The sequence below is a fragment of the Trachymyrmex cornetzi genome, unplaced genomic scaffold, assembly GCF_001594075.2.
Source record: "Trachymyrmex cornetzi isolate Tcor2-1 unplaced genomic scaffold, Tcor1.1 scaffold296, whole genome shotgun sequence".
NCBI lineage: Eukaryota > Metazoa > Arthropoda > Insecta > Hymenoptera > Formicidae > Trachymyrmex > Trachymyrmex cornetzi.
Window position 1 is genome coordinate 46,424 of NW_017297648.1, and position 10,590 is coordinate 57,013.

General features: G+C 38.9%; 2 protein-coding genes across 4 annotated transcripts in view; one reads left to right on the top strand and one right to left on the bottom strand.

Annotated features, from left to right (window-relative positions):
• Fntb (Farnesyl transferase beta subunit) overlaps window positions 1-6,741 on the bottom strand; it is a 19,906-nt gene extending 13,165 nt beyond the window's left edge. Inside the window, exon 1 of the mRNA XM_018509290.1 lies at window positions 6,728-6,741. The gene's annotated coding sequence lies outside the window, so the exon portion shown is untranslated. The remainder of the gene's footprint in view (window positions 1-6,727) is intronic.
• Window positions 225-9,991, top strand: Tnpo (transportin 1). Of its 3 annotated transcripts, XM_018509279.1 has the most exons (16): window positions 246-425; window positions 1,461-1,536; window positions 1,654-1,833; window positions 1,919-2,267; window positions 2,383-2,584; window positions 2,664-3,075; window positions 3,188-3,499; window positions 3,580-3,817; window positions 4,855-5,144; window positions 5,231-5,329; window positions 5,398-5,493; window positions 6,862-6,937; window positions 8,217-8,391; window positions 8,467-8,542; window positions 8,706-8,824; window positions 8,882-9,991. In XM_018509279.1, the coding sequence occupies exons 1-16, from the start codon at window positions 321-323 to the stop codon at window positions 8,969-8,971; spliced, it is 2,895 nt and encodes a 964-aa protein (XP_018364781.1). In that variant the 5' UTR covers window positions 246-320; the 3' UTR covers window positions 8,972-9,991. The 3 variants fall into 3 exon arrangements, with proteins under 3 accessions (XP_018364780.1, XP_018364781.1, XP_018364779.1); XM_018509278.1 differs by lacking the exon at window positions 8,882-9,991 and having other exon boundaries at window positions 225-425; window positions 8,467-8,593; window positions 8,706-8,848; XM_018509277.1 differs by lacking the exon at window positions 8,882-9,991 and having other exon boundaries at window positions 8,467-8,593; window positions 8,709-8,848.
• The last annotated feature ends 599 nt before the right edge of the window (window positions 9,992-10,590 follow it).

Sequence of the window (10,590 nt, forward strand, 5' to 3'; positions counted from 1 at the left end):
GCGATCCGGTTTCATTGAGTTTTCCCGAAGGAGACACGCGAGAAAAAGGGCCGATAAATGGGCGGTTATGAAACGGAAACACGAGTCTCTCCCTTCCCGCCACGGTATAGGCGACATAGGCGCGCGGAGGAAGGGCGTGGCGCCCCCTTGCGCGACCACGGTCCTGGCCGAGCTCAGCAGTGAGCAGTTCGCAGAGGGGGTTGGCTGACCGGCGGGGGCAAGGGGGCGGGAGAGAAAGAGAGCGCTGTAGGAAGCTTCCGTTTATCTGCGAGGTCAGAGAAGGCAGGCTGCGCGTTACAGTGGTGCTGTTGAAAAACACGATGAAAATGGCGTGGCAACCACAGGAGGAAGGACTCAGGCAAATTCTGACGCTGCTCAAGGAGTCTCAGAGCCCGGACACGGCGACTCAGCGGGCCGTACAACAAGTATCCTTTCGTCTGACGTCCAAGAACGACGTTCCTCGTGTCTCGTGCCCGTCGCCGTCAACCGTCGTGTCGTGTCGTGTCGTGTGGTGTGGTGTATCGTCGCTCTCGCCCATACGTGGCCCCCGCGGAGTGAAGCGCGAGTGGAAAAAAATAAAGGGACGCGACGGCGCGCGTAGCCACGCCGCTCGCTCATCCGTCCCGTCGTCGCGTTCCGCGTTCGTTTTCCCGGCGTGGCATTCGGGGCCCGTCCGGAAACGGTCCGGTGAAATTAATTAAGCGCGAACGCCAATCTCCATGTCGAGATCGCTCGGGAGAAAGAGACAGCGCGGACGCGCGCGCGCGCGCTCGCTCCTTTCTCTTTCTCTCTCGCTCCCGTTCGCTCGCTCGCTCGCGATAGCGTCGCGAATTCGCAACGATCGTTCGCTCGTTGTTCCTCGATGTTCCTCGAGCGTTCGGGAGTCGCGAGGAGTCGCTGCACCGCGCCGCTCGGAATCGAGCGTGCCGGACGCGTCTTCAGCACAAAGATGAAAATATGCTGACCGTGCATGTCCCGGCCGTGTCGAACGAAAGGAAACGGAGCTGAGCGGGGACTCCGGCTCGTTTGCACGCTCGCGCGCGCGGGGGACTTGTTTTCCCAGCGCGCGGCTCCTCTGATCGATAGTTTTCGCGGGAGTCCTTCTCTTGCCGGGCATACCGCGTAAACGAACCGCCCGCGCCTATAGATTGCAGCCGTGCCGAATCGCGTTGCGATCGCGCGCTTTATCGATGACTGGTTTGCGTTTACGACTGTTGTTATCTCTTCGGGGAAACGAATCGGCCTTGTAATATATACTCTCTAAAACTTTTAGACTTAATCTCACTCGTTAAGATTGAAAATTGAGCCACTCTCTTTGTCAAGACTCAAATTTCACTCGTTATAGAGTAAGATTCACTCCAAAGAATTTAAAGAATAATTATGAATTTTTATTTGTGTGTATATCTTGTTAAGTACCTAGTTTCTTGTTACATTTTTCTTAACTAGAATTCTTTGAGTAGAAATTGGAAGAATTGAATAAATTCCCGGATTTCAACAACTACCTGATTTTTGTTCTAACAAAATTAACATCAGAAGGTATGTCAAAATTAAATGTCACTCTCCAATTGGGCTGTCTTGAAATCTTTCACTTGTGATTCCACATCAAAATCTTTATAGCATTAAATAGAAACTAATAATCTTCTTTCTGTTAAGACGAACCTACTAGGTCTTTGAGTGGACTGATATTGAAAAACAATGTAAAGACGTACTTCCACAAATTTGTACCAGAGGTCATAAATTTCGTAAAGCAAGAATGTCTGTCAGCTGTCGGAGATCCATCACCGCTGATTCGTGCGACCGTCGGTATTTTGATCACTACTGTCGCATCAAGAGGTATATCATCTTTCATTACATTCCAGAAAATGTGGCGAAGATATACATATTATATTTTTTTAACGGTTGAAATTTCCACGAGTAGGTGAATTGACGACTTGGCCAGAATTGTTGCCAGCGTTGTGTCAAATGTTGGACTCGCAAGATTACAACGTTTGTGAGGGTGCGTTTGGCGCTCTCCAGAAGATTTGCGAGGATTCGGCAGAGATATTAGATTCGGATGCTCTAAATCGACCGTTGAACATTCTGATTCCAAAGTTCCTTCAATTCTTTAGACATTCAAGTCCCAAGATCAGGTCCCACGCGATAGCGTGTGTCAATCAGTTCATCATTCAACGCACGCAAGCACTTATGATACATATAGACAGCTTTTTGGAGAATCTCTTCCATTTAGCTTCAGACGATGATTCTGAGGTCCGAAAAAACGTATGCAGGTAGTTAATAGTATATTGCAGAGAATGTAATATGTTTGTCTTTTTTTATTGTTATCTCTAACAGGAAGACGAATTCCTATATTTTTCATCTTTCGTGTTTTCATTTTTTGTGTAGGGCACTGGTAATGCTGCTCGAGGTACGGATGGACAGATTAATACCACATATGCACAATATAATAGAATATATGCTAATGAGAACTCAGGATGTTGACGAGGGAGTGGCACTGGAGGCTTGTGAGTTTTGGTTGTCACTAGCGGAGCAACCAATTTGCAAAGAGGCACTTGCACCACACCTGACACGATTAGTACCTATCTTGGTAAGTTGTCTTCTAAATTTATGGCCAAGTATCGTTCTTCCGTCTTATTTGACTTTACTATTAACATTTTTTATCACAGGTGAAAGGTATGAAATATTCGGAAATTGACATAATCCTCCTCAAAGGAGATGTGGAGGAGGACGAAATGATTCCAGACAGGGAAGAGGACATCCGACCACGTTTTCACAAATCTAAGACACATCACTCGCATCACGCTAACGGTATGGGCAAGCAGGCCATTGTCGATGAGAACGGGATAAACGGCGGATGTGACGATGAGGATATAGACGTTGAGGACGGATGCGATGATGATTCAACTTTGAGCGATTGGAACTTGAGGAAGTGCTCTGCCGCTGCGTTAGATATGTTGGCTAATGTTTTTAGAGAAGAGCTTCTACCGGTTTTAGTACCGATCTTGAAGGAGACTCTTTTCCATCAGTCCTGGGAGATCAAAGAATCCGGTATCTTGGCACTGGGAGCTATCGCTGAAGGTGCGCGCACATTTTTCTCCTTAAAGTATATTATAAATTAATATATAAATAAATAAAGACTAATTAATTAATAATCTAATCGAACCGAGTAAAATTTGATTCATATTTGCAGGTTGTATGAGCGGCATGATTCCACATTTATCGGAGCTCATCCCTTATCTAATCGGTTGTCTGAGTGACAAAAAGGCTCTTGTACGTGCCATAACTTGCTGGACGTTGAGCCGTTACGCGCACTGGGTTTGTGCACAACCTCACGAGACGCATTTGAAACCTCTAATGACGGAACTGCTCAAAAGAGTGCTTGACAGTAACAAACGTGTTCAAGAGGCGGCATGTTCTGCCTTTGCGACTTTGGAGGAAGAAGCATGTACCGAATTGGTTCCTTATCTTGGATTTATTCTCGAAACGCTCGTCTTCGCATTCAGTAAGTAAAACACCAAGCAGTTAGTTTACCTTGTTTTAGTCTAGAAGATATATCTGATTAATACGACTGTCTATTCATAGGTAAATATCAGCATAAGAATCTTTTAATTCTATACGACGCCATCGGTACTCTCGCTGATTCTGTTGGTCATCATCTAAACAGACCAGATTACATCAATCTTTTGATGCCGCCTCTTATTAATAAGTGGAACGTATTGAAGGATGAAGATAAAGATCTATTCCCATTGCTGGAATGTCTTTCTTCAGTAGCGACCGCATTGCGCTCGGGTTTCTTACCGTATTGCGAACCTGTATACAGGTATGTACATACGTGACGAACATAATTTTTTACCAGATTAAAGTCTTTGTGTCCACGATACTAGAAATCATATGAGATCTCGGACAAAGAATTAACAAATCACATTTTAACAATTCTATCACATGACCAATGTGATTGGTCAATTCCTTCTTCATTCGATATCTTGGACCGATTTCTAACATCGTAGATATAAAACTTGACTCTTAATGACAATAATACCTCAATTCTGTATTTATCTGTTTCTTGCCTATTTCCATCAGTGTATTTCTATTAGTACACAATAACTTAAATGTTCATGTCGTTGTATTATTGTGCATTTTTTATACAGGATGTTTGGAAAATAATGATAAATCTTTTGCATAGAAGCAGAATGGACTAAACTGAGAAGAAAAGTCCTCTACCATTTTGCAATTTTCGCAATAGTTAACAAGATATTAATTGCTAAAAATTGCTGAAAATTGATCTTTAATAATTTTTTACTCAAATACTACCAACTTTACAGAAAAACTGAAAAAGACGAAAATTGTTTATTTTCTACTTATAGAACCTTAAGAATTTTTTTAGAATTTTTTATCAACTTTTTAGTACTGCATTTTCTCATTTTTACTAACATGAGAAAGTACGGTACTAAAAAATTCTTTAAAAAATTCTCAGAGTTCTATGAGAAGAAAATAAATTTTTGTCTTTTGCAGTTTTTCTGTAAAGTTGATAGTATTTGAGTAAAAAATTATTAAAGATCAATTTTCGGCAATCTTTAGCAATTAATATCTTGTTAACTATTGCGAAAATTGCAAAATGATAGAGGACTTTTCTTCTCAGTTTAGTCCATTCTGCTCCTATGCAAAAGATTTATCATTATTTTCCAAATACCCTTGTATATAAAACCTGCGCAACGACAATTAACGATATCGTTACTATCATTAAGAGTTTTAGAATAGGAGCCTAAATCTGTTTTGTATATTGACTTTCCAATCTATTATAAATTATTTCAGTGTGGTATAGTAAATTCATACGATAAAATATTCTTTCATTTGCAGGCGATGCGTATCACTTGTGGAGCAAACGCTGAATCAACATATAGCGAGCACGCAAAGTCCGGAGCAATTTGAGGCACCCGATAAAGACTTTATGATAGTTGCATTAGACCTCCTCAGCGGATTAGCGGAAGGACTGGACGGTCACATGGAACGTCTAGTGTTGAACAGCAACGTTATGCAGCTGTTGTATCAGTGTATGCAGGATAGCATGCCTGAAGTCAGACAGAGTAGCTTCGCTTTATTAGGCGATCTTACAAAAGCTTGCTTCCAGCACGTGCTCCCCTGCATACGTGAGTATTTATTAGATGCTAGATATTAAATCTATCAGATATATGTATAGTATGCATATGTTAATAAATTTCATCTTGACATGCAGCGGAGTTTATGCCAATACTTGGACAAAACTTGCATCCGCAATTCATATCAGTATGTAACAACGCAACATGGGCGATCGGTGAAATTTCGATAAAACTCGGTAAATATCGAAAGCGATATTTTTCTGGAGAATAAATAAAGCTTACTTATTTTGTTTGTCCTTCACAGGTCCTGACACAAGCGCGTACATCCCATTAATTTTGGCACAGCTCATCGAAATCATTAATCGACCAGACACACCAAAAACATTGTTAGAAAATACGGGTGAGTCGCTAGATCGATCTTTACGGATAGTTCTTTCTTGGAACGATACCGTATATGATATACCGAGCATTACTTTGAAACAAATAGAAAGCAATGTGTAGTGTGAAAGTCGAGCCGACATAACAAAATCTGTCGATTCGTATATATACATACATACATACATCGCTATCCCGTGTGTCGATTTAAGATATTTTTACAATTACACTCCGTCTCGACTGTGCTGCTCTTTGTGCACATTAGGAAACTTCTCATTAGCAGAGATTCGCTTTACGACATAATAACTGTTATGCACAATCATAGACCGAAAGTACTTCCGATCATTGTTTAATGAAAGGTCTCCCAGTAACTTTTAGAGTATTGTTTTTCACGCTAGATCAAATATTTGGTGGCATCCCAGCTCTCTAGGTGCATAAATACGTATATTTCTTTTTCTCCTTTTTTTTTTTAAGTAATTTTTTGAGCAACCACTTTGAACCACACAGTTCAGTGACTTGGCGTGGTTATACATGAATCGCGACTGCACGTTTTATTATCGACAGGTTTAAGTAATTAGTATTTGTATATTGAACCTTGATTTAGTGGTGTGCGACTGCCTGTAGGCTTGAACATATATACATATATGGCTGTATTGCCACAAAAATACACGTCGCAATTCAGTATATATATATATAATATATATATATAAACTGCAATGTGTATATACTATATGCTTGCATATATTTTTAAACCCCAGATATTGTTTTGATTGAATTGTTTGAATTGGCCTTTAAAAGATCATAATGCAAATTTGGTTATTCCTTTTTATTGTTCTCTTATTTATATATTGACATATATTTCTTATACATATACAGTAGAAAGAGAGAATGAGGGAGAGAAAGAGAGAAAGATCATTTAGAGGGTACGTTCCACTTAGCATTTACAACGCTCGCGAGCAAAATTTCATTTTCCTTGTTTATCAAATGTTAAAAAAGAATGAAATGATGCACGTGAATTTTGCATTCGTTAAGTGGAATACATCCTTGGACATCCCGTCCGGTATTATACAAAATCACACGGGCTCGCACGCTGCTATCTAATTTTGTTTATTGTTTCAGCAGCTACAATAGCACGGTATTGCCTATGTTTCATTGTCGGTATCTCATATGTTTCACCTGTGTTCTCACTGTCTTCGATTAATTGTTAATGTCACTTGATTAACTAAATTATTAATTGAGAATTATTAATTGGAACTTACAAGCGGAGCATATATAATTCTTCTTCGCCTGAGTTAATCGTTGGTTCTCTATCAGTTTGTCTTATTGTTTGTGTTTCCGGTCACTTCACTACACTTCACTTGTCTACTTACCGAAACTGAAAATGAAACTGTAGCCATAACGATCGGTCGCCTAGGTTATGTGTGTCCCCACGACGTCGCCCCCATGTTACAGCAGTTTGTTCGACAGTGGTGTGTAAATTTCTTTATTATATTATTATTCTATTAATTATATTATCTTCTATTTTTATTAGCACTCTTTATTATTATACATTATTACATTCCCGATTCCTGAATAATTGCATCAGGGGCTGCTAAGAACTCTTGCGCAAGGACACAATGGTGAGCCACACTGCAAAATGATTGTTTACTCTCTCTCTCTTTTTCGCGTTATAATGAGAGCAGAGATCCCCGCCGAGCCGATTGGGATGCTAATATAAATGAAAACACTACCATCCTGCAGTTGCCAGCATGAACTTGCTCAATGGTTTTTTGCAGTATTCGCAGTAACATTTTATATTTGAATTCGTTACATGATATAATTCTCTAATCTTTATTTTGCCACCATGCAAGTTTGTTACGAGCTCTCCTGTTTATCCGAGTATCAAAATCAGGATAGGTTTACATTTGTCACTTTTATTTATCGCCGCCGCGTTCTGCCGCGTCAAGTCTTTTGCCACATTACTCGAAGGATCGTGGATACCTTACATCTAGTTTTTTTCTCGCTCGATTATAAAAATTTTATTCTGCATGCTGGTAATTTGGCATCTCGATCTCTGTCAAATTGTTCTAATTATACAATGTGCTGTAAATGTCAAATGTAAACCCAGCCTTAATGAGACAGTAAGTGAAATATGACGCCAGTCATACATAACCCAATATAGTTGTATGATATATTGCATAAAAAGTTGTTTTAGGCTAGCATCGTAAATTACAAGTCAGAGATCGATCTTTGCAATAATTAGTATATTTGCAAATTTTATCTATCAATACCAGTGCTGATTTAATTATAACTTTGAAAATTATGTATAAATTTTGTATACATTATTCACAATCTAATAATGATAATTTCTTGAGCCATAAACTAAGAGTGCTAATTATCGCATTGGACTGGCCTCACAGTAAGCCAATCGTTTCGTCTTCCGTCGAATGCAATTTGAAAAAAAATATTTATGTGTGAATTGTGGGAATGAAAGTAAATGGCTAGTTGTTCAATTTTTGCCAGAGCCATATTGTTAAATATACATATGTATCTTTCTAAGTAACTGTATTATGATGTAAAGAAAAATATTTCGATCATTTAGGATAAAGTTAATGATAATGTTAACGTTTTTGCAAGTCTTCGAGTAAAACGTAATAATTTTAAAATAAATGCTGTAAAGTGCCACGTGTTTTATTGATCGAAGTATTTTCCCCTTAAAGGAAGTTGAACAATATCTAATGAGATTGTCGATTATTAATTTATTAATAGGTGCACTTCTTTGCGAAGCATAAGAGATAACGAAGAGAAGGATTCTGCCTTCAGAGGCATGTGTCAAATGATCACTGTCAATCCAGCCGGTGTTGTTCCGGATTTCATTTTCTTTTGTGACGCCGTGGCGTCGTGGTCTGCGCCGAAAGAGGATTTAAAGGAGATGTTTCAGAAGGTAAAACAATAGCTGATCAATTGATGAACTCAATATTTTCTCGACGTGATCTTATGGTTCTTATTTTGTGTTTAGATATTGTTTACTTTCAAAAATCAAGTAGGTGAGGAGAATTGGAAACGATTCTCCGATCAATTTCCGCCGCAGCTGAGTGAGCGGTTACATAATATGTACGGCGTTTGAACAGCTCCGCCTAAAAGCGGTAAGTTAAACGATTTTCTTAAAGACATTATATTTTGTCTATAAAATTGTTTGCTAAAAATATCCAGTAAATCGACTAGGATTCCCTTTTACAACTTCGTATTTGTTTCCAGAAGGCCGCTTAATGCAGCAGGCCGAACGGGGTTGGGCGGGAAACAAGGGGCGTTTGGGACGGGTGGGTGAAACCACGGCCTCTTCTCATCAACATCGTTGTCGTTACCGTATCATCGTGGTATGTTACAGTCATGCTTTTGGGTAAAACGATTAAAGGTATGCCGTGTCTTTTAAGCTTTGGCAGCCAATATGGGTGACAAAGAAGGGGAACAAAGAGAAAAATGTTAATGAGTCGAAGCTAAAAGGCAAGAACGACAAGAGATAAGCATTGGCCGAAAAAGTAAAAGCGTGGGTGGGCGGGGATGGGACTTATTTCGGGGCGGGAGGGAGGAATTTTGTGGGGATCACCGACTAGACATTTTGAAAGGCGGAACGAGGTATCGCGTAACAGCAATCTGGTTTAATACCTCGGATGTACCAACGTACACGCTCTGTACGCTCCATTAGCGTTTCTATTAGCGCTACCGCGATAACACTGAACATGGAAGTGTTATTTCATTCTCGCGTATGTCAAAACGTGACAAATGCTGGCGCCAATGGCCAACTCTGCCCCAGCTCTTTAATATAATTAGATATATATATTATATATTATTATTGAGCAAACCAACTTGCAAGAACAGTTGGAACGTAAGAATTTTTAGCATAGATCTCACGTTATAGAGATCGCGCGAATACTGTGATCGAAAATTTGTACGTTAGATATTGATCCTTTCTTCTTTTTTCCCTCCACTCCTTTTTTCCTTCGAGAGCGAGAGAGAGAGAGAGAGAGAGAGAGAGAGAGAGAGAGAGAGAGAGAGAGAGAGAGAGAGAGAGAGAGAGAGAGAGAGAGAGAAGAGAGAGAGAGAGAGAGAGCGCGCGAAAGAGAGAGCGCGCACGCAGAAGCGAGAGATTATTCGAATGTGTTTATAGAGTTTTAGAGACAAGGTAGAACTACTTATTTGATAATAAATATGATACAAGATAGAGTACGTTATTAGAAATTTCATAGTGTACAGAGGGTTTTTCGAGAATATATATTGTATTTTTATACGTTGAGAAGAAAACAAACATACACATGAAGTTGATAACGCAGAAAGTGCCATTCCGTCGTTTCGAACCAAAATTTTTCTGCTTATTTTATTCTCTCCCTTGCTGATTGTGATATTAGGTTATACGCGACAATTTTTGTCATCATGTGTAAAACATATTTCAAATATATGCGTGCATATACATATATATACATATGTATAGTATGCATCCTTTTATATGTATACGTACGTATATCAACATGATACGATGTTTTAACTTACAGACTATTTTGTGATTTTTTTTTGTTAAACATATTAAATTAGTATCACATTAGTATTAGTGTAAATATAGATAAATACATTTTAGAATGGACGTTTTTGTTAATCATTATAATAGATTATTTTCAAATCTTTACCAATCTATCGAAGTCTCTCGAGTTTAAAATCATCAATCAAAAAAATTTTTTAAAAGGAAAACTATTTACAGATGCGATTCACAGAGCAAGCGAATCTATGACGTGAAATCTATGGCAATGTTAATTTTATTAGCGCGATATAATGATCTCGATAATTCATTTGGATAAAGAAATCTTGCGTTTAAATCGTTTTTCAAAAAAAAAAAAGAGAGAGAAGGAAGAGAGCAGACTGTCATTCCAGTCCCACTTGCTTGGGCCAGTTAAAACAAGTAAGCAAGTTCTTTTATCTAAAGTGATGTGCGTTTTTATCTCGGTTGTTACTTAAAAAAAGAGAAAATTTCTATAATTAATTTGTAACAAAAAATGTATTATTGACAATTGAGTATATGTACACATCTCTTAAACATGAGCGAGATTTTTCAACAATGCGGTATTTCTCAATAGTTTTAAGATATGAAAGA

Excerpts from the sequence above, each read along its gene's own strand:
- Tnpo (XM_018509279.1), top strand. The coding sequence starts at position 321 with ATGAAAATGGCGTGGCAACCACAGGAGGAAGGACTCAGGCAAATTCTG. Across the intron at positions 8,392-8,466 it reads TAAAGGAGATGTTTCAGAAG|ATATTGTTTACTTTCAAAAA; the intron begins GTAAAACAATAG and ends TTTTGTGTTTAG. Across the intron at positions 8,543-8,705 it reads TCAATTTCCGCCGCAGCTGA|AAGGCCGCTTAATGCAGCAG; the intron begins GTGAGCGGTTAC and ends ATTTGTTTCCAG.